Source organism: Corvus hawaiiensis, chromosome 3 (genome assembly GCF_020740725.1).
Source record: "Corvus hawaiiensis isolate bCorHaw1 chromosome 3, bCorHaw1.pri.cur, whole genome shotgun sequence".
Lineage (NCBI taxonomy): Eukaryota > Metazoa > Chordata > Aves > Passeriformes > Corvidae > Corvus > Corvus hawaiiensis.
The window spans coordinates 108919887-108946328 of NC_063215.1; the positions used below are offsets into that span (position 1 = coordinate 108919887).

Below are 26442 nucleotides of genomic sequence, written 5' to 3' on the forward strand. Positions count from 1 at the left end.
ATCCCTAGTCCTCTTGGTAAAGACGGTGCTCACCCTTCTTGGGGGGGGTCTTTTTTTCTCTTTGGAAAAGGAGGGAAATGGCTAGGGACAGATCTCTTCCTTCTCCTCCCAGCAGCTGCTTTTTCCCTTTGTCCAGAAAATGGTGCCTGATAATGTGGCTGTCAAGGGACTGAACCTGCTCTAATGAGAGCGGTACAGCACATTAAATTTCAGAAGTCTACCTGCTAGGTAGACAATTGGTCTGGATCCTGGAAGAGTTGATCAGAGCCCTGCACTTCTCCAGACACAGGTTCTGAGACAGATGGAACAAAACCTGGATCTCCTCCAGCCATAGTTTTGGCAAAATCGTAACTGCCCTCAGAACTTGAGGCAACTGTGTAGAAAAAGGGGCATTGTAAATATCTGGTTGCATACTTCGAAAGCAAAGATACTGTTTTGCATCAATAAATGGGATGAATTTAATGACTGAAATGTGGAGGGAAACACCATAGGAACTATCCTGTCCCCACCCAAACCTCTTCAAAATATATGAAAATCTTTCAACCAGCATGAGGTTGCGCAACCATTCCAGAGAGTGGCCCACAGGAAAACAGGGAAATTGTGCAAGCAAGTGCTGACCTGACAGGAAGGATCACTTTCATCTTTTACATTGCTGAGTGCTCACTTCTGTGTCCCTTCCTCAAACAAGGACATTTTAATCCAGCTTTCATGTTGTTTGTTCTCTTCACAGATTTTTGATTATTTTGTCCCGAGACTTGGTGATACGCACAAGAAAGTGAAGCAGAAGGCGCTGGACGTGCTGGCTGAAATCATAGGCATCCTGAAAGATGGCTTAAACCCGGTGATCATCTGTTTGGTTGAAGAAATAACAAACAACCTAAACTCAAAGGACCCCGGGGTTTATGCCGCAGCTGTGAAAGCGCTGGAAGAATCCATGGCTCACTTAGGTAAGGCTGAGCCCTGGCATGGACTCTCCTCAACTGTGTCTCTGCCTCTGCGAGTCAAGAGAACGCTGAGTGCCTTGACAGCTGTTGTTGTCTGTGGAAACCTCCAGCTGACATCCACCAGAAGCTGTGCAGGTGCAGTCCTTACACACCAGTCCCCCACCAGGCTTGAATGTGCATTGGCATTTCCCAAAAGTCCCAGGAGCCCTTGGCTCTGTGCTGCTTGTCTGAAGAGGAAGTGCTGGACTACAGCTTTGCTGGAATTCAGGGCCAAAGGGATTTTTGGAGTTTGCCTGGGCCCCATTTGACTTCCCAAATGAATAGCTTTGCTGTTGGCATGAAGGGACACCGGTGCATCAGAACCTCTGCAGAGCAGCCTCCTGGAAGGCTCCACATTATAGGCATTAGCTTCATTAGGATAGCAGGATCAGTTCTTTACTGCATGCTTGCATGAAGATCATTTGGGACCTCCTTTTTGTATCTCATGCAGGAAAGGAGCTCTTAATAATACCCTGCTACTGAAACCCACACTGGAATGTAGCTCTGTAGTGGTTCCCAATGAAGCAGATTGCCTGCTTTGTCACTGCCAGCCCTGTGACCCTGTGAGGGACCAAACTTCATCCCACACATGTTCTGTCTCCAGGAAAAGCTTGCCTTGGCTTATTAGAGTGGTAGGACTGGAGGCTTGCAGGCCAATGCAGGCAACAGAAAATTCAGACCCCCAAAACCGCAACAGATAGGCACAAGGAAAACCAAAATACATACGCCGGTCAAGTATTGGGAAATCAGTTCATTTTCCAGTCTCTCTGCCAAGATCTGATTTCACAGATGTTACAGAAACCCACAGGCTACTGAGGCACTGAGCAGTAATAGCTCTTGTATGAGTAACTTGGAGTCTTGTCCCTAGATCCACACAGGTAACCTGACAATTTAAAAACAGCTTATCCTTCAGGTGGGAACAGAGGTGTGAATTTTGGAGCCTTCTCACCCTTTTCCATAGGGGAGAGAGAAGATCACTTCTGCAAAGCTCTGGGATGCAAAACCTTTTCACTGCTTACGTGTGATTGAACTCTTGAGGTCCCTGATGTGAAATGTTTAACATAGCTCCTGGTACAGCAGACAACTTTGGATTTAAAATGTGAAAGGAGAGCTTTTCTTTTGGAATTTAAAATCCTCCCAAGTAGGCTGGAAGGAAAGAAGAAAAGGATTCAAAAATCAGCAGGAATTTCCTTTCTTTTGCAAAATGTAGTTGCCCCTGCCCTTTCCCACCCCAGTGTCCTTTCTCTTATGACCTCAGAAGAGAGAGCAGAAATGTGTGTTTCCCTTGTAGATAAAGTATCCCTGATGAAAGAGTTCAGCCACCGCAGGAGTGAACTGAAGGGCCAAGCTCTGCTGGATGTCACGGAGCATCTCTCAGGTATGGCCTCCCCTTCTAAGGCAAGAGGTCTTCCGAGGCAGAATTTACAGGGAATGCCAGTGAATAGACACCAGAGTGGCTCCTCCAAATCAGGAGGTGCTGAGCTTGTCCCTCCTGCCCAATACCCATGGAAGGTGTATTGGGCAGGTTTTCCCTGGCTGCTGCAGAGGTGTGCAGCATCTGAGATGGGGGCGGCACTCGGCCTCGGGGCTGAGCTCTCACTGGGGCATCTCAGAAGCCGCCTCCAGGAAAGGGAGAGGCGAAAAATTCCCAAGCTGGCTCCTTTCTTGGAAGCTCAGGGACAGCTCTGATCCTTTAGGGAAAACGGTGGCAAATGCTGTTTCAGGGGATCGGTTTGTTTTGTCCTCACAGAATTCTTGCTTTGCTCTTGGAAAGTTTTGAGGCGGAAGCCTGCAGTGCCTGGGGGTCACCGTTTGGTCCAAACTCAGCACACATGTTAGAGGCACGGATTTTGTGCAAGGCAGCCTTTGGGGGCAGAGGGGCAGAAGCAGAGTGCTGAGGCTCTCTGCCTGTGCTGTGGAAGTGCCATTGGACTGAGCATTTCAGGGTGTGCAGTCAGGGTCTTCCTATGTCAGCGCTGCCCAAAATGCTCCAAATGCAGCTGAAAATGGATTGCTCAGAGGAGCTTGCTATGTCAGCAATAGCCAAGGGATGGGAAAATGATAACCTCAATATATACTAGAGAAGACAGTGTATAGCCTTGCTTTATTTATAGCCTTGCTTTAGCTGGGGCTAAATCCACTGCTAATTATGCCAGGTCACAAAAACGGAGTCATCCTTTTTATTAGAAATCTCTCAATTACCTCTCTAAAGTGCCTTTCAAACCTTCAGCAGTGGGTTTAGACAACTTCTAAATGGAAATAAACAGCAATTTGACATTTTGGTCATTCATCATGCTGGAAACAGATTGTGGAATGATTTAGTAAAGGTGTGAAGTCTGCCACAGGTACAAGGCTCGGATCTGGAGAAATTAGTCCTGAGGGCTTGGTGGTTCTGTTTTGGGGATGTTCAGCTGCTTTGCCCATTTCTGGATCATGGGGCTCTCACTGTTATTTCACTGATCTTAGCCAGAGAGACTCCCAAAATCACAACTAGAGGTAGATCCTTGTTTGCATTAAGGCTGGTGGTTAAGAAGTTTGTGTCTCTCTTCCGGCAGCGCTTGTGGCATGGGTTTATCCCAGGAGCCCCGAAGTCGTCCAGCGCTACGCCCTGCCCGTGCTCTGGTCCTTCCTGGGGAACAAGGCGCTGCCTGTCCGAAGCGCCAATGTCCGCACTGTGGTCACCAAGCTTGCCTGCGCCCTCTACAAGGTGATGGGCGCCAAGCTGAGGAAGCATGCTGCCAGCCAGCCTCCGCATGTGCGGGAAAACCTCTCCGACATTTTGGGCTGGTGAAGGCTCGATGACCTGCAGAGAGATGACAAAGTGCTGAGTTGGACACCTCCGGACGTGACTTCTTAGCTGTGCCAAAAAGGACAGAATGCAAAGGAAGGGTGTGCACCTGCCCCCGCTCTCTCCACCCCCCTTCCTAGTCGTGGCATGGGGTGCCTGAAGCAACTTCCAATTGAGGACAAGGTGAAGGCTGAGCATGGCTCAGCCTCACAAAGAGGTAAGGCGGGAGCTGGGCCGCTCTCTGGCGGGAGGAAGGCTCTTGTGCCAGCCTAGAGAGCCTGGGCACATTGCCAGGGAACAGTTCTGCCCTGCATGTGCCCCCTGCAATGAGCTGTGCTGCTCCCAGTGCCCCGTGGAGCTGTAGGGCTGCTCAGCTGTGGGGCCGGGAGAGGAGCAGGAGGGTGCGTGTGCAGCTGAGCCATTCCTGGAAAGCACAGGCCTCTGGGCTCCCTGCTGTCCCAGGGCAGCCCAGAGGCCAGGCTGTTCCTGTGCTGGCTCTGTGCAAGTGGGTCAGGGTGTCTCCCTGGCCTGCCTCAAGTGGCTGCTGGCAGGAGCATGTTTCCCTGTGCAGCTCTTTAGAAGTTTCCAGGGAATCTCTCCAATGAAATACTGTAGCTTCAGATGCTTTAGGTTGGCATCGTGGCCTCTGTTATATTTTGTGTTTCCATTTTGCAGGACTGACTGGCTACACTCTTGCCAAGAAGTTTACTGTGGCATCTCCCTCTATGCTCCTTCCCTCCAAGCCATTGCCTCCCATCCAGAAGAGCTCTCCTTCTTCTAACACAAAATATGTAGCAGAGAGCAGGAGAATGGGAAAAATGTCACCGGCAATGATGATGACAGAAGAAAAAAGCAGGAGCTGAGTTCAGAGAGAAAAGGACATATGGTAAGGACCAACCTAAGTCCTGTCTGGGGTATTTTCAGTTTATGTGCTGTAGGCAGAGCTCGGAGACCTTTTGCTGTGGTGTGAGCCCAGGGAAGCAGCTGAGCAAAGGGAGAGCTCAGCAGGACACTGCACTTCAGGCTGTCTTTGCAGTGGGTGTGTAGTGCAGGCTTCATGTCCTCAGCGGGTATCAATAGCAGGGGAGGTCTTTGAATGGTTTCTGGCTCTCTTGTGGCTCCTGCTCTGTCTTATGGCTGAGAAAACACCAACAGGCAGTCAGAGCAGCTGAAGTTGGCCAATCTTGTGAACCAATCCTTCTACATTTAGTAAACTACGGGTATGTGTGAACCATCTCTGTGTCTTGGTGCTGTTCTCTGTCAGCTGTGTCCGGTTTGGACGGAGAAAGGTGTTTGCTGGAACCGGCAGTCCTGCAAAGTCAGTTCCAGGTTGTGTCAGCTTTTGAGTTGTACAGCCATGCCCTTGTGCCCAGTTGTCTCTGATGCTATTTCTAGACTTCATCAGCTTCTGGGCAGCTTTGTGCATTCTGGCATGGCTTTGTCCAGAGGGCAGGGATGGCAGGTGGCCATGGGGAGAGCAGCCCAGAGCCCACCCCCACGATTGCCTTTGCAGCAGGGCCAGGACCTGCAGTTGTTTTGGGTTTGCCGTGGGGTGCAGGAGGAGGCAGATGAACAACAGCTTTGGTAAACAGAATGTCCAACCCAAGGCTTGTGTACTTGATCCAAGCCTTGCTGAGAAAGGGCCCAGCGTATCCCTGAGAGGAACTGATCCTTCCACTGAAGTTTGAACAGGGCCTGATTTGGCTCTTTAGCTGTGCCAGGGACAATGGGATCCTAAGGAAGGGTGTGCATCTGCCCCCGCTGCCTCCACCCCGCTTGCTGGACATGGCATAGGGGCCCTGGAGCAACTTGGGCAGGCAGAGGCCTTCCAGAGAGCAGCAGGGCAGGGAGCTCAGCAGAACTTCCTAAATGCCAGTGAGCCTGAGATGATGGATGTGTGGGATCTGGAGAGCACCGAGCATGCCCAGAGCTCAGCAGCATCGGGGCTCAAAGGCTGCTGGGGAACTGTACGAGGGAAGGGAAGCAGCAGCAGAAATGAGGGGCTTGAGAAAAGCAGGTTTGGACATCCTGCAGGATGGCTTTGTGGGGACTTGGCTGGAGATCAGCACTGGCTGTTAGGTGCTTTAGGGACAGGGAGAGAATAGGGATCCAAGGCCATTCCCATACGATCCAAAAGGCCAGTGGAGGCAGTGGCACCGCAGAACATCTTGGTGCCAAACATGTGGATGCCATCTGGGAATGTAGCCACATTTCCCGAGAAGTGAGCACAGGGATAGCGGTGGCAAATGTGGGACATGGTCTCTCCCTCACCACTTCCCTTTCCATTCCCTGTCCTAGACCAAGCTGCTCCATCAGTTTGACATCTCTGCCAGGTCCCAGCTAAGAGCATGGCTAAATGTCTTCAGGCATGAATGGGGGAAAGGCTGGATGCTTGATCTGAGGAGTACGGTGTTCTATTCTTTGCAGGCTTCCTTGCTGTGTTCCAGTGGTGGGGATATGAAGAAGGGGTCATTGGGACCACCTTTGATCCCCCCAATACGCAAGGCAGTGAGTCCCCCTGTGAGCAGTGCGGCAGCGTCTGTCCCAAGCTCTCCGCAGCTGGATTTCCAGGAGTCCCAGGAGATGAGGTAAGCCAAGGTGTCTGCTGCTCCAGTGTGCTGTTCCCCTCGCTCTTCCCGTCTCGTGAGGTTATTTTCCACAGTCATCTCTCCCTTGTATTTAGGCAAACCTCAGTGTATTCCCCATTTTGCCCATCTGTGGTGATCCAGCACAACGGCAAAGCCAACACCATATGCCCTAAGAGCAGAGGTGGTTGTGGGGAAGAGGAGGCAGGGCTTAAGAGCACCTCAGAACAGGTCCTCTGCTGGACTTGGCTACTGATTCCCTCTGTGGTGTTTGTGCTGTCATTTGGGAACTGGATTGCATGGATCTGGATACTGCAGACCTTTGAATACTGTGATCCTTGACTGTCAACTTCTGCAGCCATGAGGATATGTCAGGGCAAATATTGGCTACTGAGGAGGTGTCTGCAAATTCAGGTGCTGCTCCTGTAAATGTCAGGCGTGACTTCTCTGTGCCTGGGCCTCCACCGTGAAACCAGAGCCCAGATAAAACTTGGGGTACAGATGTATAATCTGATCCATGTCTAGTATTTCGATCTGGGCTTAAGATCAAAGAGGGCAAGGTGCTAGAGAAGAGTTATAGGACTTTACCTGATGCAAAGATATTGGCTTGGATATATGTGTGAGAAAATGTAGCTGTCAAGCTTATCCTAGTGACAAGGATAAAGCAGGAGTCCCAGAAGTATCATTCCAATTGAAAAGTGTCTGTAGGGCTTTTAAAGTGCAATCGGAATATCCTTACCTAGCAGCTGAGTTGGAAAAGGCCTTTTTGTCCTTGAAAGAGCAAGGAGGTGTACTGTCATTCTCAGGAGAGAGCAGTGCTATGACCCCATGTAGCCCGAGACTGTCACCAGTGTAAGGCATGAGCAGGCAAAGTCAAGCTTGGGCAGGACAACAAAAGTAGCTGCCCTCCATACAGACTTGTGTCTCAGCTCAGCAGCTCTTGCTGCTTCACAGAGGCTGTAGGAGCCACTTGGCTCCAAAAGGAGAGAACTGGGCAAGTCTGATGCAAGTTGAAGAATGACTGCTGTGTTTCAGCCGGAGCTTGGCAAGCTCTGTGGGACTCCAGCACCTGAAAGCTTAAGGACAATTCCTCAGCTTTGCATCATGTTGGGTTTATGTGTTGCATTTCCTCCTTCATCAGGGGGGCCATGCTAAGAAGGTTTGCCTCCTTTGATGCTACACACATTCCACGCCCTTCTCTTTCTACGCGCTCATATGTTCTTTTGTCCTCCCTTTTCTCAAGGCCAAGATCCAGCAGCAGAAGCAAAGAGAAGAACTCTGAACATGCAGGTAGGTACAGGGCATGTCTGTCCTAAACTGACCATTGGAATGCTGACCCAGGGGTGGCATTGTGACAGTTTGGTTGAAAACCATCCTGGTTTAAATGTCTTCAAATTCCTTTCAATTCCTTGATGGGCTCAGTGCACTCTCCCAGAGCCTGGTCACTGGGAGTGTGCTCTGGTGGTGCAGTGAAAATTACTCCAGGAGCTGGACTGGTACCTTGGGGCTCGGGAAATGCGCCACCGGAAAAGAAAACATTCCTCTCCATCCTGCACATGCCTTTCATCTCCCTGCACCCTTTCTAAGGTCATAATTAGTAGAGAAAAAAGGACATTTAGCATGAAAGGAGAAATGTTCCCACTCCTTCCTCCTGCCTTTGAAGGAGGACACCTTCCCTTGGGGCAGTTTCTGTGCTGAGCCCTTTGAGATCTGAAGGAGATTCATGGACATTGCCTGGTTTTGCACGGGGAGAAATAGGGAAACCTCCTTAGACAGAAAGGCCTTGTGAATGTTCCAGTTAAGGGGAAGGAGACTTCCAAATGGATGCAGCCTATGCAGGATCAGAGTTTGTCATCCTCTGACAGCACAAGCCTAAAGCCACCTATGGCAGGTTCACGATGGCAAATCTCTTCCCCGACTCTCTCTGCCCGTGTCAGTATTGCAGGCTGAGGCTGGGGGAGGAGATGCCTTCTGCCTTGTCCCCCCTCCCTGCCTTGCCTGATCCCTGACAAGAAGAGTTGTGCCAGACCAAATGAGGTGTCTGGTGCATGTGTGTCAGTCCCTGCTTTCAAGTTCAAAGCCTCAATGCCAGTGTTGTTGTTCCTTTGCCATCTCTGGGCATGGAATGATAGGAGAGATGAGATTTGAAGAAACAATTTTGCTGATGCAGAAAAACGATTTATCATTGGTGGAGGCCTGTACAGAATGATTAGTTCTCTGAGTTTCAAAAGCTCCGTTGGAGAGCATTTCAGATTAACCTGCACCATGCCATTTCCATTAAGAAAATTTTGAATTGTCAGGATTAGCGAAGATCAGAAATGTTTTGAGGCAGGTCATGTTTATGTTGGGTTTGGGTGTCTCTGCAGGAAGGAAAGCAGGGAATAAACTCCTGGAGCAACAAAGCAGAGAAAGCTGGGACGTTTGCATGAACAATGTGTTCCCTACAGATATGGGCTGCTTGAATAGTGGGGACATCTAAATTTGATTGCAAATCTTCTTTTGCTTCTAACACGTGGTGCCATTGTTTGTGTCCCAGCACTGCCTTTGTTGTAAAGAGAAATAAAAACCACCAACAAAACCCAACCGAGAACTGAGGGGGAGTTACAGAAACAAAGGCCTTGAAAACTGGCTTGGGAAAGCAATTACTTCCTAGGTGGAATTGTCAAATTCTAGAGACCCCTGTGGGTTGCCAACTGTTTGGAAGGAAAGGGATCCCCAAGTAGTGGATGAGCCATGAGCAGCACAAAAGTAAAGTAGTGGAACCTCTCTCTCCTGTCCTGCCAGCTCCATACAGTTCAGAGCAATTATAGTGATGCTAGTTTCATGAAAAATAAAAACAAAGTGATCTTCTCAATATTTAAATAACCCCTCGAGTGCCTCACCCATTAGTTGTGGTGATTGTAAAGGTGGGAGTTCAACTAACTCACTTCTTCCCTTGTACCTGATCTACAGCTTCTTCTGAGTCTACAACAAAAACCCAGAGGAAGAAGGGAAAAAATTCATGGTGTGTGATAGGACCTGGGATGCCTCTGTTCCCAAGGGAACTGGCTGAACTTTTTGGCTTGGAGACGGATGCGCGGAAGCCCGGCCTTGGCAGTGCAGGTCTCCGCTCGCAGCCTGCTCAGGGGGCCTTGGCCAAGGAGCCCCGGCAGGGGCAGCTGAGCAGCGCTGCCCCCGGGGTCACTGCCAGGGAGCACAAGGTGAAGGCTGAGCATGGCTCAGCCTCACAAAGAGGTAAGGCGGGAGCTGGGCCGCTCTCTGGCGGGAGGAAGGCTCTTGTGCCAGCCTAGAGAGCCTGGGCACATTGCCAGGGAACAGTTCTGCCCTGCATGTGCCCCCTGCACTGAGCTGTGCTGCTCCCAGTGCCCCGTGGAGCTGTAGGGCTGCTCAGCTGTGGGGCCGGGAGAGGAGCAGGAGGGTGCGTGTGCAGCTGAGCCATTCCTGGAAAGCACAGGCCTCTGGGCTCCCTGCTGTCCCAGGGCAGCCCAGAGGCCAGGCTGTTCCTGTGCTGGCTCTGTGCAAGTGGGTCAGGGTGTCTCCCTGGTCTGCCTCAAGTGGCTGCTGGTGGGAGCATGTTTCCCTGTGCAGCTCTTTAGAAGTTTCCAGGTGGTCTGTCCCATTAAATACGTAGCTTCCGATGCTTTATGTTGGCATTGCGGCCTCTGTTATATTTTGTGTCTCCACTTTGCACTTGGGACTGACTGCACTGGTCCCAAGGAGGTTACCCTGGAGTCAGTAGTTTCCCTGTCAACTTCTCAGATGCTCTTACCTTCCAAGGCCTTGCCTTCCAATCCAGAATAGCCCTCCTTCCTCAAAGCCCATATCTAACTCTTTTTTATTATTAAGCTGACCATTTTGCTGGGCAAAAAATCCTGATTTAAGACATTGGTTTTTTGCTACTTTGCTGCTGCGTGTTTTTATCCTCTGTGAAGCCATGTAAAGAGTGATTCATCCTCTGAGTTTTAACGGCTCTGTTGGAGAGTGTTTCAGAATGACCTACATTGTTCCACTTCCATTAGAAAATTCAGCTTTTAGTCAGACTGTCCTGAAAGTGGCCCAATCTCACACAGTTTAGAATGAAAATCCTTGGGGAAAGCAAATAATCCAGTTTCAAGAACACAATTCACGTTTTGCTAACACTCCTGCAATCCTAAGCTTTTCTTTTCATGTCCTCTAAAATATTGCCACAAAGAGAAGAAAATATTGATCTAAATGCTTACGGGTGTTAGAACCCGGGAGTTCTTTTAGGAACCGGGAAGAAGATGTTTACTAAAATCAGCACGAATTAGGGCAGATAAGAATCTCTGTCAAGAGCAAGCTCCGTCTCTGCCCTTCTCTATCAAACACAGCGGCTCTCCAGCATCCAGGGCTGAGGCCTCCATCATGCAGGAGGTTTCATTCTGCTGGCCAACAGAGCAATGCCATGTCTGCTGCCAGTGTACTGTGGCAGTAGCCCATTCATTGGGAGAGGTTCTAGGCATATGTAGCTTGCTGCTCTCAGACACAATCTCTGGGTCTTATCAGAGCTCTGCAATCTGGAAGCTGTCTTGCCTGTTGCCCAGCATGGCGCTGTTGGGGGCTTGAAGTGTGCCAGAGATTTACAGGAACCTTTGCTTCCATTAACAGGCCTCCCACTGAGCCAGGCCAAGGAGACGGATCACCCCACCAGTGCTGGCCTTACGAGTGCCGAAGCCCTGAAGGATGGCTTTGGAAAGGTGAGGGATAAGGACAGGGATGAGCAGACTTCCTTTCCAGTGACTGTTTAGTGCTAGGCCCAAAATGTCCCTGAAAATCATAATCTTCCACTCTTGGGGGATGGGGATTCTCTTGGGAATATATTTGACAGCTACAGAGCAACTGCTTGGCTATTTCCAGTGGTGGCAAGGTCACTGGTTTGGAGATGGTGCTAAGGTCATGCCATGTACAAAGGCCCTTGTAGAGAAGTTCTGAATGGCAGAGCAAGCTACACATCAGTGAATGTGGGCGAAGTGCATCCTGGGAAGCACAGAAGCAAGGATTCTAATGCTGAGTGTAAGCAAGGCTGCAAAATAAAATGGGAGAGTTTGATTTTTCCTGGTTACCTTTCTTGCTGTATCTCACAGCCCTCTCATTCTCAATTTTTCCACGCATTAACATCAATGTTTCTGCAACTTGTTTTCACGTGACTCCTCTTTTTGGTCTCACAGTCTCCGAGAGCAGCTGAGTCCTTCAGAAGCCAGAAGTGAGAAACAGCTGCAATTCCTGGCCATGAGTGTTAAGCAACAGCTACTTACCCCTCCTTGCTGCGTATTGCACATGGTTTTTATTCTCCTGCCATGGCCTGTAGGAAGGGAACTGCCTGCTCACTGGTCACGTGGGCTCTTCATGTGTCTTGGAGCACTCCTGTGATTTTCTTGCTTCAAGCAGGGCCTCTTGACATAGGCTGAGAAACAGTACCTTGGAGCAGTGGGAAGTTATGGCAATAAAGTGTTCCACCTCACTGTGTGTAATTGCCAAGGTGAGGACGGGAGGCATTCTTCAGAAACCATTGGAATGTACATGGAGCTGCATCAAGGACTGTGGAACTCTATGGACTCTGTGCTCCTGATGAGATGTTGTGTCTGGTTTGTGTGTCTCTGCTTACAGTCTGTGATGCATTCCCATTGCATGTAGGTCCGTGCTGCATTGGGCAAGTTGGCTCACAGGAACTTAGAGCGGAAGCCAATGGAGCTTTTGGAGAAAGAGATCAAGACAGAGAGAGAAAAGGAAACGTCCTTGCAGCTGCCTCCACAGACAGTTGACCCCGGGGATGCAGCTGCAGCAAGTAAGTGGTTGCTACACCTGTGGTCCTTTCTGATCACTTGCTTGCCCTCTGCACAGTGTTGCCCTCAGACTGGGGGGCTGTTACATTTGCATCTGAGTGGGAGTTTGCATAGGATGTATTTCCGGTCCCCAAAGAAAAATGGAGAGGCATGAAGTGTCTTGCCCATGGCCTCACTGAGTCCGTAACAGAATATCAGCTTCCCACCTTCCCCTCTGAAGTCCTTCAGAGTGTAAAATTCTGTCTTGCAAAGTACACTGGGGCTTCAGACTCTCTCCTGGATAGCAGCCTCCAGGAAAAGCGGGTCCAAAAGAATGCTTTTCAACCAAGGTGCAACCTGGAAGAAACAAAATTCAACTCCTTCTAATGAAAACCCCAGAGACCCTTCTCCCACCACTCCCTGCTGAGGAGCTGGTGCTGTAGAGCTGTGCTGAAGCCCCGAGCCAGTGCTTCTGTTGTAGCCCCAGGAGCAAGCAGCGTTGCCGACTGAATCCGGGCTGAGGGGCTCTGACTGCAGTGCTGTGTGCGCTGCCCCAGGGCAGCAGCAGGGACCTCAGGAGGCAGCACTCAGCCCGAGGGCATCACACAAGGTTATCTGCGCTTTCTTTTGGTAACTTCCCCAGCCAGCCTCTGAAACAGGAAAACAAATGCAAAGCAATACTGGGGTTTCCTTGTTTCTTCGGGGAAGCATCACTGCAATTTGGTTTTAAACCAGAAGAGGGTACATTTCAATTAGATATTAGGAAGATTTATTTTATAATGAAAGGGATGAAACACTGGAAGAGTTTGCCCCGAGAAGCTGTTGTTGATCGATCCTTGAAGGTGTTCAAGGCCATGTTAGATGGGGCCCTGAGGAAGCTGCTCGTGCTGAAGATGTCCCTGCTCATGGGGGCTGGACTAGATGGTGGTTAAAGGTGCCTTCCCACATAAACTCTTCTAGGAGTCTGTGATCACTTTGGGATAACAAAGAGATGTTACCCAGCTCCAGCAAGTTTTCTGGGCCTTTCCATTGTCACCCTCCACTTCCAAGCTCCTCTTTGGTCCCTGCAGGCTTTAGCCTACTGCCTGTCAATGGCACAGCTTCCAGTGTGCAGAGGAAACACCCTGGTAGTGCCTTGAAGAAGAAGGTCTTGAGGAAGCAGGACAACGTGCCCTTACTGCCCAAGAAGCCCATCATCCATGGAGACGGCAGCTTCCCACACAACTCCTCAGGTAAGCCTGCTCCACAGCAGCTTTTTCCTGCACCGGTTTTCCTTGCACAAGGAGAACAAACCACCTCCTGCCTCAGCCGCCACAGCTGGGATCTTGGGTTCATAGCCTGTGCTGAGAATGAACAGCAAATCTACTCTTGAGTTACTCCAGCTCGGCAGAACTGGAGCAGTTGGTTCTTATTGATCCATTGGAAAGCTGAGCTGCATAAAGTAGTGGTAAAGACCTAAGCTCTGGCTTTTGCCCATCCTGATAGAGCAAACTACAGCACTGGTGCCAGGAGGCAGCTGTAACTGCAGGGATGAGCTCGGGGCAGTCTGGCAGGGTGTGCTCACTGTGCACCTACGAGTACCACCACGATCAATTGTCCACTCTCCATCTTGGCCCGCTGCCTGTGCTGCTGTCCGCCTCTGCAGCCAGCTTTCCTGCTCTCCCAGCAAGGGTTGTCTCTGCATGGCAGTCAGCCACTTGGTGCAGCCGTGCTGCTGCTCCCAGAAGTGCCCAATGGCTTCTCGCCGCTGCCATCCCACGGCCTGCAATGCCAAGAGGGAACAAGCAGCGCCTCCTGTGTCACCCCACCCAAATACAGCGGCCTGTGTAGCAGGTGACAGCCAGGAGGGGCTGCCTGGTGCTCCCAGGCTGTTTGCTGCCCGCAGTGAATACACAGCACATAGTCCCTAGTGGCTCTTGCCTCTCATGTGAGGGCAGCCTGCCTGTGCTATGATCCTGAGTAGGGTGAGAGAAGAAGAAGGGAGCTAGGAATGATACTTTGAGTGCTCTTTTCTAGTCATGCTACTTCCATGCTCACAATTGACCAGAACTAGCCTGACGTGGCTCCCCATTCCTATTGAATATAGATGTGTACATCCACATCCTTCTGCAGTGACACCACTGATGGCAGTGACAGGAGTACATCAGTGACAGCCAGATTAGCTCCCATCTGAATATTTTTGATGTTACGCTTCCTCCATACTGTGTGAGAACATGCAGGGTAGCACAAAACCCCTACAGAGTCTAGAGCAGTTCATCTAGATTCTGTGCAATGTTTAAACTCCATCATTTGAGACAGCTCAGATGTTTCCTTGTACACATTAGAAAACGACCTGTTGAGTGCATGACATGAAATTGATGATCAACAGTCCTTTGGATGACAAGTGGGTTTCTTAAGAGATGCATTTATCATCTGAATTTTCTCATACCTTGTAAACTGACTATCAAGAGATTGTGTCTGCCAACAATTTGCATCTGTATTTACGTATTCTTATCATCAATTTGCATTTGGAAGGCTTTTTTATCAACCATCTGGGCTAGAGATTCCATTTTTCCACAAGAGAAAGCTTAGGCTTGCACAGTGTGCACACAAGTCCATTTGATGACAAACACATTTCACCTCAGCATCTTTGAAATACAGCCAGTGTGTACTTTACTGAAATAGTAAAGATTCATGATGCTTAGAAAGAACAAAATCCATGAACTACTCCCTTCCCAAGAGCAGGCTGAAATGTAAGTGCACTCAGCTGCCCTCTGTCTAGAATATTTGAAGCCAATGGGAACAGAGGCGCTGTGAGGTGTGAAGGGTCAGGTATTGCTGTTCCCTGGTAGCTGCTCTGAGGGGATTCAGCCGGGCCCAGCAGGACTCGCTTGTTCAGGCTCGGCTTGGTGCTGTCACGAGGCAGCTGCAGGTCTTTCCTCAGGGAGTTGCAGAGTGCCTCTGTCCTCAGGGCTCGGGGAAATCAGGGCGCTGAGACAGGAGAGGCAGCTGAGGGGTCCCTCGTGGGGAGCAAGTCCTGCTGGTGGGCACTGTCTCACAGGGAGTGGGAGCTCTGCGGCCTCAGGAACGTGCCGCTGGCTGTGGTACCTGTGGCACTTGGGAGCTGGCGCTGTGTGGGCAATTGTCAGGTTGAGCCAAGGAGCTGTGCCCAGCTGGGGGGGCTGGGAGAAAGCAAGGAGCCAGAGAGCAGGGAATTCTCTGAGCCAGTGCCAGTTTGTACCTCATGGAAGCCTGGCTGGGAGATGGGGCTGCAGGCCGCTCCATGGCGGGGTGCCTTGCCCGGGGCTGCAGCGCTCATGGCTGACCCTCTCCTTACAGTGACCCCGCAGACGGCCACTGGTGCCGAGCGCCGAGAGGAGCCGCTCCGTGGGAAGGGGCAGAAGGACGGAGCCTCTTTGGAGCCACAGCAGTCCTTGCTCGAGGCACTCTCCTTGCTCAGCAGCGATGACTGGTAAGAAAGGCCCCGTTCACTCTGTCTCCCTCTTAGCGTTAAGGTAGGTTAGGAGAGCATCTTGCTAGTGCCTCTGAGCCCCAACAGCCCAGAGGGCCGAGGGGCACCAGTGAAACCACTCCAGAGCAGAGAGAGGATAAAGATTTGAGAGCAGCCTTTTCTTGGCCTTGGTCTGCAGCAGTGCTCCAGCTGCAGCAGGTCCGTGCTGTTTCCTTGCTTTGCCTGCTGCTCTGTGGAGCTGCAAAGGAAATCTTGAGGGAAGAGAGAAAGCTGTGGGACAAGATGATTTGCTGGCTGAAGCCAGAAGCAGGATGGCAGCAGTTTGGAGTGTAGAGATTTGGGTGCCTCGGGGCCCAGTGGGACTGAGTAAGATTTGTCTCCGGCCCCACTGCTGGCAGCAGATGCAGGAGTCAGGGTCTGCCTGTGACCTTCCGCATGTGAGTCCCAGGAGCAGCTACAGGGAGTTCTTCTTTCTGAGAAATGCACTGAGTTGTGCTATAGAGTCACTCAGCCTGTCATTAGTCCTGAGGGGCTCATGGCAGAAGAGAAGGAAAAAGAAATAAAATCCTCTAGGAATCTTGCACTTTTGCAAGTCAACTGTTTCCTACTCACTGCTTCATATGGGCCTGAGATGTTTTGTCAATACTCACAATGTGTCCCAAACTTAGACACAGACAGAAGGAGGCCTGTAGAGGCCCAGAGGTGATAACCCCACAAATATTAGGTGATATTGGTTGTCTTTTTGATGTCTGGGTTATCATCTACTCACTGCTGGATGCTTCATTCACACTGGGATAAGGACTCCATTCACCCTGGGATAAGCATGAAAAATCTGCAGCGATGCATCTCCTTGTGCAGTCGCCTTTGCTCTGCCCTTTCTCTTCTGCTTTCTCTTCCCCATTTCTGTTTGGTGCCCTGTGAGGTGCAGAGAGCTTCTGCAGCTGTGGGGGGGTCCGGGTGACACGCAGGGATGCCCGTGGCATCAGCCGCCAGCCCTGCGCTGCAGCCCCGATGCATCACGCGCCTTCCTGTAGCTCAGGTCCTGCACAAAGCAAGTGCTGAGAGAGGGAGATGTTTGCACCTTGTAAATAACATGTTGCTGTTGTTTTAGGTAGGGGCTTTTGGGAAAAGCCAGACTTTCAGCTGTTCTTGCCCTGGTGTGGAATCTTCTGGGGTATCCTGCTGCTTTCCTGGGGAATGTGTGAGGTGGAGTGGAGTGGGTGACAGACAGGCCTAGATTGCAGAGTGGAAACTCAGCTACAGAGTGCCAGTGCAGACTCTCACTGCTGAACTGCCTGCTGGGGCTGGCAAAGAAGGAAAATGCCCCAGACACAGCCCAATGGGACTGTGTCTCAGGGACAGGTACAGGGAGGTGACAAGAAACAGCAGCATGGCACGGTCTCACAGCCTCCAGGAAGCACTGACATAGGGACTTCATGTGCCAGAGACTTCAGAAAGGCTGTCTTGTTAAACGGCCACAAATGAAGAAGACTCTGAAAGCCCTCTATTTGCCTCTTGGATTTGTGTATGCTTTGGACAGCCACAGCAACCTGTGGCAGCGAGTTCCACGATCTCATCAAGTACTGCTTGAAAAGCACCTCCCTTTGTTTGACTGAGCCGCCAGCCTGGTAAATTCAGAGGGTGCTGCCTAGTTCTTGGGTGGAGAGAAAGTCAATCTTTTTGGTACTTGCCTTTCAGGGAGCTGAAGGAGAAGGGACTCTTCAGCATCAAACACCTGGCTGAGTCCCACTCAGAAGTCCTTCTTTGTAGACTTCGTGAGGTTTGCTTGGCACTTACCAACGAGGTAAGAACATTGTTCTGAATCGTCCTCCGTGCTTCTTACACGGTGTGTAGAGTAGATATGTGCTTGTTCATCTCCCTGTGTGCTCAGGGACTGCCTTCATTTCTGTTTCTAGACCCTATCTTTCTCATGTCTGTCAGCTCTCTATAGGATCTGTGAGCACATGTAGCTCTATTTACTGGTAGGTCGGGCATCTGACACGCTCCTCTTGGAGCGAGCTGCCATTACAATGCAACGTGCAAATGCAGAAGCGGAGACACTAATTATGTTATTTGCTGCAGTCCAAATCTCTGCCCAAGCTGTAATTCAACACTGCCAATTAGTCTGTAGACTTGAGCCTGTGTTTTCTGTTTCCTGGCTGAGGGCTTCAACTGCTGCTGTTGCTTTTTCAAACAGGAGCAAATGACTCTTTTGTCTTTATGACTTGTGCCTTTATGGCTTGAGAGCAGCCCTTGCTTTAATTTGTTTCTTTGTTTTTTGAATAAAAGGGCCTAAAACCAAAGCAGTGGACATTCCAGAAGAGTTAAGTAGAACACTTTAAGTTAAAGAATATGTTTTAGGCCTGCAGGAAGCAGGCCTGAGGCCTAGCACAAGTAGGTGCCAGAGTTAAGTGCCTTTCTGTGCTTGTGCTCTTCTGCTCTGCCTGTGCTTTTGTGTTCCCCTGGACACAGCGGGAAGTGTTGTCATTTCCTGGGACTTTTGTCTAAGGCAACTGGTTTTCTTTTCAAGGTGATTCCTATGTTTCCCCTCATGACTTCCCCAGGTGACCAACCTTCGCTCAAAGGTGTCTTACTCTGCAATCGTCACTCTTGGAGAGCTCTTTGTGACCTTGCAGAAGGACATGGACTCGGAGGTGGATGAGGTTGCTCGGGTCCTTCTCCAGATGGTGTGGAACTCCCCAGAGTTTGTCCAGAAAGCAGCCAGTCACACCCTGGGAGTCATGGTGGAGCATGTGACTCCTGCACGAGCAATGACTGCTCTCATGGACAGTGGAGTCCAGTAGGTTCTTCTTCTCTTAGTGATATTCTTCACCTTCTATTGTGTGGGGGGGGAGAAGGGCTGAGAGAGAGAATGGGAATGGTGGGAGGGAAGGGTCCTGTATCCTGCATCTTCTGTGAACTCAGTGACTTGATTCTCCAATCAACCTCACTTCTTTCCTCTTGTCACCTATTTCTGCCCTCGTGCAGCCCGTTAGTTGACAGAATCACAGAGCTGTAGAATATGCTGAGTTGGAAGGGGCCTATCAGGATCATTGAGTCCAGCTCCTGGCCTTGCACAGAACAAACACGCCAAGGGTCACACCATGTGCCTGAGAGCGTTGTCCAAAGGCTTCCTGAACTTTCTCAGGCTTGGTGCTGTGACCAGTGCCCTGGGGAGCCTGTTCCAGTGCCCAGCCACCCTCTGGGTGAAAAACTTTTTCCTGATATCCAACCTCAACCTCCCCTGACTCAGCTTGCTGCTGCTTCCTGGAGTTCTCCCAGTCTGTCCGAGTTGCCTAGATGTGGTGAATGGTGGGCAAGTGAAAGTGCCTGCAAAGGCTAAGGATAGAGCCCTGTGGTTTTGTGGGAAGAGGGACAATTGCAACTGCAGCTGTGAGCGCTCTTTGATATTTCACAGCCCTAACCACAGAGGCCTTGGGAAAAACCATGCATCCTCATTATGCCATTCACTTGAGAAGTAAGGAGGGTTCTTGCTGGGGCATGGAGCACATGGGGGAGAACGTGCTGGGTGTGGCACAGCCTGCACAGCAGGTGCAGCTCCTGCCAAGAGGCGTCTTGTAGGACTGTCCTGGCCTTAGAGCCCCACTTGCTATTCAAACTGATGTCTCATGTTAGCCTTGAGATGATGAATCACTGTACAGGCACCTTCACAGGCCGACTGCCATGGGACAGCTGAAGCAGGTGCTGCCTTAAGTGTTGGTGCTGGGCCTGATAGTCCCCAAGAGACACTGTCTAGAACAGGACAAGCTGGCTAAACTGACTGCCACCCTTTCCTCAGCTTTGGAAAAGGGGGAAACGTTCAGATGTATCTCTTGCCAAGCCTCACAGAAGAAACTGGCTGCATTGCTGGATATTCTGCGACTTCATGTCCCAAAGCATGTGGGGCATTTGTTTCTTTCCCAAGGTCTGCAGATTTGGGGGTAAATGGGTGGAAATATCCTCAATCCTGCTGCGGCTCTCTGTGTAGTGGCTGGCCCCTGATGGGTCAGCCTGGGTTGTCTTTAATTTCCCCCTTTCTCAGAGTGAATTTGGGGAAAGACATTGAGTATCAGATAGTGCAGGGAGACTGAATTCCTCGCTCTTGCTTGCAGGCAGTCCTTCTGTACAGTGCTAACTTTGTGTTTCTCTGCGGACAGAACCTTCTACAGGTGTCCCAAGTGTCAGGGAGAACCCAGGCCTCCTTCCCCCAGCAATGACAGGGAGCATGCTCTGGCCAAGGCCTGCGCTGTGTCCCTCTGCTCCCTGTGCCCCAGTGTCCGCTCTCTTCTTCCCAGGAGCCGCCACGTCCAGGTGCGGAAGTGCGCGGCCCAACTCCTCCTGTCCTTGATGGAGAAAACTGGAGTCACGAAGCTCGCAGGAACGCCCAGGGCTGAGAGGCTGGCGCACGCGGCAGGGACGCTTGCTCAGGACTGTCACGAGGACACAAGGTAATGATCTTCATTTCACCTCCTAAAACAGGAAAACTGTTGGGTGTCTGGCTGTAAAGGGCAAAACCACAAAAGAGTGGAAGCTAAAGGAAATATCAAGTTCCCTCACTGTGTGGATGAGGTTCACAGAGTCACGGAATACGCTGAGTTGGAAGGGACCCATCAGGGTCATCGAGTCCAGCTCCTGCCTGTGTGCAGGGCCCCCCAAGAGTCACTCCATGTGCCCGAGAGCATTGTCCAAAGGCTTCTTGAGCTCTGTCAGGCTTGGTGCTGTGACCACTGCCCTGGCTTGTCTGGGGAAATGACTGTGCTGGGGAACGTGAGGTTGTCCCGCAAGAGGGAGCATTGCCAACTTCCTGGGACTTGAATGATTCCTTCCTGAGATCAAAAGAGCCATCAGATGAGCCAGTCAAACAGTTTTGCTTGGCCTTTAGGTGCACAAGACAAAGCCAAAATGTTGGCTAATGTTCATCACTGAAGGATCGCATACATCTATTTCTCATTAACTTAAGACTTTCCTAGAAATATTCCAGGGGTCTTTAGCCAATGTATTCAGTCTTTCTAAACCTCTTCTGCAGATTTCTATAATGCTCTTATCTGTGGCTGAATGACCTCCAAATTGCTTCTTGAAGAAAACTGTGGTTTCCTAGTGGCAAAATCAATCCAAACCACCAAAAAAAACCCCTCACTTTGAGGATTCAATTCCCATTAATAGCTGCCAAGAACGCATGAGCAACTAGCTGTCCCTGTGCATACATATGGTATAGAATAATCAAAAGCAAGCATGAGGCATTTGGTCCTGGCTTCCCTGCCAGTTAAAGAAAGGCAAATTACTGTGCAATGGCAGCAAGACACTGCTAATAAGCTCTGACTCAAAGCAGAGGTGTTTTGCTTGTTCCCTGGGATCCTTCGATGCCACAGAAGCGCACCCACAGTTTCAGAGTGAGATTGTATTTTTCTGTTGCCCCACGTTCTCCTCTTGCCTCTTGTGTTCAGCTGACAGCACTGTGCAGTGACAAGTGGAGGTAAATCTCTCTCTTTGCTGAGTAGGTAATGCCTTCTCATGCAGGTATGGCAGCTGCTGAGGTTAAGGTATCAGCTTATTCTGTTAACACTCCTCCTTTGTTTGTTCACCTTCTATTCTTTCTTTCTTTCTTTCTTTCTTTCTTGTTTTAGGCATTATGGACAGGAGATGGTGAAAATGATGCTGAATCACCAAAAATTTAAAAGGCTTTTGGAACAATCTCTTTCCACCCGTGACCTGGAAGATATTCTGACAAGAATGAAGAAGAAAGTAAGTGCTTGGTAGGAGAAATGTCTCCTTTGTGCAAGTATTGCCACTGCTGATATGACATCAAACATACCTAATCTTATCTCATTCCTTTTCTGCCAAATCAATTTGCTCCTGGGAATGAACTGTTGATCCGTAGCCCTTTCATCTGCAGAGCACAAAGGAACCGATAATATTAGGGGAAAAGTGGGGTATTGGATATTTTGAATATTGGCCACAAACAGGGAAGGGAAAGAGGAGAAAATGGGTTTACATTTAAGCATAACCCCCCACCCCACTATCCCTACTCTGCCCCCAGTGACGCAATTAAGTGAGAACAGTGCTTCTGGAGATAACAGAGTCTTTGCAAAAGACACAGGAAGCAGTAGTGCCAAGAAAATTTCCAAATATACAAAAGATGTCCCAGTCAATCCCAATTCCTACAATTACTGTCTGTCTTCTGGGAATACTGCCCTGCTGTCATGCCCTGTGGAGCTGGAAGAAGCTTGGTGAATTCAGCAGCATCCAGTGGAAAATCATTTGTTTGCCTGGGGTATTTTTAATTCTTTTTACTTATGTTATAGAAGGGAGTGTGCCTTTGTGCAGCAACAGGGAGAGTGAGTGTGGAACCAAATCAACTTCCAACACAATGGGCCAACCTCCAAAGAGTCCAAATTTTTCTGCAGCTTCCTTTTAGAGCATTAGTTCCCTACCAGTTTGCATTATTCCCATTTATGCTCAAGAGGAATGAATTGGGGATTTTAGACTGCTGCTCAGTATGGTAGCAGCCATAACCTGCCTTGGGCTATTGAAAACAAAGAGCTGGCATCACTGAACCTCTGGCCTGTTTCCTTCTGTAAGTTCGGAAAGGTTTGCCCAAGCCTTGGTAGCAGTGATCCTGGTTATAAGTTGTGTTTTAAACAGGTAATTTCCTATTTTACATTCTAAAGATCCATGGGGTTTCTTTATGCCTTTGTAGGGGATGGAAACGCAGAAGGGTGAACAGCCATCTGTCGAGAAGCCTGTGAAGAAGAGGAGCGATGGCTCGAAGAAGCCCCAGGCCACATTGCCTTCTAGTAAACGGTACTGAGCACTTTAGTTAGATGTGACAAAGCACGTGGCAAGCTTTACATGTCTCTTCCTCAGGAAAATCTTTCTGGTGGAGATGACCTGTGCCAGAGATTGTTTCCTTTCCCTACAAATGCTCTATCATAAAAAATGTCTCCTTCTGCATTACGCTGAACACAACTTCTCTGGAAGGGTTTCCACAAAAAATGGGCAACAAAAAGACACCCATTGGTTGCAGCTCAGAAGATCCAGTGCACTGGCAAGGACAGTGCTGTGGAGGCTGTGAGAGGGCCATGTCTCCGCTGCCTCACTTGGGACAAGTAAATTCAAGCAGGGTTTTTTTCCTCTGAGAGCAGTCTTCTTCAGATGGGTGTTTTGATGAGAAGTCCCAGTCTAGAAGCAAGATGCCGTTCCCCAAAATAGCACTTCCCATGCACGTGGTTTGGCCTTCCTGAGTCATGGTTTTCTTACCCTCAGACAGTACCAAGATGAGTAGTAAGTAGCAAGCCAGTTCCTGAGCAACTTTGGTCAACAGGTGTCTCAATGTGGACATTTTGTCTTGACATTCCTGTCCTTCATACTGTTTGCTTGATGGACAGCATGTTTGGTTTATTTCCCCCTGGGCTGCAATCAGCATTTGAGACAGGAATTTGGTCCTTGCTGTCTCTTCTTACCAGTGGGAGAGCTACTTGTACCTGTTGTCCTCTGATAACAGAGGGGATTTATTTAGCTCTCTCATGCTCAGCGCTGGCAGGAGAGTGACCACATGCCTCAGTAGCATAGTCAGGATCTTCCCATGCCCATGGAAGAGACAGGCTGATCCAAGAGAGTTGTTCCCAGTGGGTTTGTTAAGCTGTGGATCTAGTCTCTAGGGAAGCAATCATGTGAGCGTAGTGCTGGGATGTCTGGCTTCTGTTTTTATTCCTGTTACGGATTTTCTGGATCCTTCAGATATGCCCCTATCCATCTGTTCAGATGCATCTGAGCTGCTTTTCCAGATTGTCATGCCTGCTGTAGAGACACTTCTCCAGAGGGATGAGTTTCCTTATTATAAGACACACACCTGCCTTATGATGAGGCATTTAAACTTGGAAGTAGCGTCTCTCTTTCCTCACAAAGCAGTGCGACATGTGTACCTGGGAAGCTGTCTGGAGATAAGTGAGATGCATCTCATCCTTGGTTTTCCTGAGTAAGCACTGGTGAGAATGTTGCTTGCAGATTGTCTCCTGTAATGATTGTCATGAGGTCTCACGTTGTTTTTCAGGTCAGGATTTTCTAGCTTGAAATCACATCATTAGGAAACCTCCCCAAGATGTTCTGCTCACAATTAACTGAAGGTATGATCACCAACAGGTCCTCATTTGGTTTTATTCTCCAGGGTGAAGTCTACCTCTGATGAACGCCTCCTACACCGCCCAAAAGCCCAGGTCACGTTACCTCCGGCTGTGGAAGAAACGGAGCCGCTCCAGAAGCTGTACAATCTCCTGGAAGCCAAGGAGTTTAAGACACGGATGGAAGGAGTGGCACTCCTCCTAGACCTGTGCAAAAGCAGCCCCCAGCTTGTCTCCACTAACACTGTCCAAGTATGTAGGGTGTCTTCACTGTTCCTTTCCTTTAGCTCCTTTCCCAAGCCTGTAGCAGGCAAGTTAATTCAGTGTGTCTTGGCACTACATCCTGGCTGTGTGGGACAGGCTGGTGCCTCTTACCCTGAAATATTTAATTCAGGTCCACGCTTCAGGACAAGTTCTTTCAGTCCAGATGTATTTGTCTGGCAGGTGCCTATTGATGCTGTTCATCAGATGAGGACAGAGTTTTCTGCTGGTGTAACTTCTGCTGTCTCCTACTCCCACTTGGGTTAAGTGAAGGGAATCCAGCCACTGAAAGCGTGGCAATTATTCTCTAGACAAAAAAATGGGTTTGGATGGGGAAGAGAAGTATCAGGCTGGGCTGGTTTAAACCAAGTTTTTTTAAAGGATACTTCTGTAAACTCCGACTTGTCTTGCACAGGCACAACTCTGGCTACTCGTTTCCATCGGCATCCCTAGTCCTCTTGGTAAAGACGGTGCTCACCCTTCTTGGGGGGGGTCTTTTTTTCTCTTTGGAAAAGGAGGGAAATGGCTAGGGACAGATCTCTTCCTTCTCCTCCCAGCAGCTGCTTTTTCCCTTTGTCCAGAAAATGGTGCCTGATAATGTGGCTGTCAAGAGACTGAACCTGCTCTAATGAGAGCGGTCCAGCACATTAAATTTCAGAAGTCTACCTGCTAGGTAGACAATTGGTCTGGATCCTGGAAGAGTTGATCAGAGCCCTGCACTTCTCCAGACACAGGTTCTGAGACAGACGGAACAAAACCTGGATCTCCTCCAGCCATAGTTTTGGCAAAATCGTAACTGCCCTCAGAACTTGAGGCAATTGTGTAGAAAAAGGGGCATTGTAAATATCTGGTTGCATACTTCGAAAGCAAAGATACTGTTTTGCATCAGTAAATGGGATGAATTTAATGACTGAAATGTGGAGAGAAACACCATAGGAACTATCCTGTCCCCACCCAAAGCTCTTCAAAATATATGAAAATCTTTCAACCAGCATGAGGTTGCGCAACCATTCCAGAGAGTGGCCCACAGGAAAACAGGGAAATTGTGCAAGCAAGTGCTGACCTGACAGGAAGGATCACTTTCATCTTTTACATTGCTGAGTGCTCACTTCTGTGTCCCTTCCTCAAACAAGGACATTTTAATCCAGCTTTCATGTTGTTTGTTCTCTTCACAGATTTTTGATTATTTTGTCCCGAGACTTGGTGATACGCACAAGAAAGTGAAGCAGAAGGCGCTGGACGTGCTGGCTGAAATCATAAGCATCCTGAAAGATGGCTTAAACCCGGTGATCATCTGTTTGGTTGAAGGAATAACAAACAACCTAAACTCAAAGGACCCCGGGGTTTATGCCGCAGCTATGAAAGCGCTGGAAGAATCCATGGCTCACTTAGGTAAGGCTGAGCCCTGGCATGGACTCTCCTCAACTGTGTCTCTGCCTCTGCGAGTCAAGAGAACGCTGAGTGCCTTGACAGCTGTTGTTGTCTGTGGAAACCTCCAGCTGACATCCACCAGAAGCTGTGCAGGTGCAGTCCTTACACACCAGTCCCCCACCAGGCTTGAATGTGCATTGGCATTTCCCAAAAGTCCCAGGAGCCCTTGGCTCTGTGCTGCTTGTCTGAAGAGGAAGTGCTGGACTACAGCTTTGCTGGAATTCAGGGCCAAAGGGATTTTTGGAGTTTGCCTGGGCCCCATTTGACTTCCCAAATGAATAGCTTTGCTGTTGGCATGAAGGGACACTGGCGCATCAGAACCTCTGCAGAGCAGCCTCCTGGAAGGCTCCACATTATAGGCATTAGCTTCATTAGGACAGCAGGATCAGTTCTTTACTGCATGCTTGCATGAAGATCATTTGGGACCTCCTTTTTGTATCTCATGCAGGAAAGGAGCTCTTAATAATACCCTGCTACTGAAACCCACACTGGAATGTAGCTCTGTAGTGGTTCCCAATGAAGCAGATTGCCTGCTTTGTCACTGCCAGCCCTGTGACCCTGTGAGGGACCAAACTTCATCCCACACATGTTCTGTCTCCAGGAAAAGCTTGCCTTGGCTTATTAGAGTGGTAGGACTGGAGGCTTGCAGGCCAATGCAGGCAACAGAAAATTCAGACCCCCAAAACCGCAACAGATAGGCACAAGGAAAACCAAAATACATACGCCGGTCAAGTATTGGGAAATCAGTTCATTTTCCAGTCTCTCTGCCAAGATCTGATTTCACAGATGTTACAGAAACCCACAGGCTACTGAGGCACTGAGCAGTAATAGCTCTTGTATGAGTAACTTGGAGTCTTGTCCCTAGATCCACACAGGTAACCTGACAATTTAAAAACAGCTTATCCTTCAGGTGGGAACAGAGGTGTGAATTTTGGAGCCTTCTCACCCTTTTCCATAGGGGAGAGAGAAGATCACCTCTGCAAAGCTCTGGGATGCAAAACCTTTTCACTGCTTACGTGTGATTGAACTCTTGAGGTCCCTGATGT

At 49.6% G+C, this 26442-nt stretch overlaps 1 protein-coding gene and 1 long non-coding RNA gene across 2 annotated transcripts; both read left to right on the forward strand.

Moving 5' to 3' along the window:
• The first annotated feature begins 876 nt into the window (after nt 1–876).
• LOC125323283 (TOG array regulator of axonemal microtubules protein 2-like) lies at nt 877–3919 on the forward strand. Its single transcript, XM_048298134.1, has 2 exons — nt 877–947; nt 3539–3919. Exons 1-2 carry the CDS (start codon nt 935–937, stop codon nt 3772–3774), a joined length of 249 nt encoding a protein of 82 aa, XP_048154091.1. The 5' UTR covers nt 877–934; the 3' UTR covers nt 3775–3919.
• Nucleotides 3920–18345: 14426 nt separating this feature from the next.
• LOC125323298 lies at nt 18346–21252 on the forward strand. The gene is made up of 3 exons (XR_007202466.1): nt 18346–18387; nt 19883–20035; nt 21212–21252. It is a non-coding gene; the product is annotated as an uncharacterized LOC125323298 (long non-coding RNA).
• Nucleotides 21253–26442: the final 5190 nt, after the last annotated feature.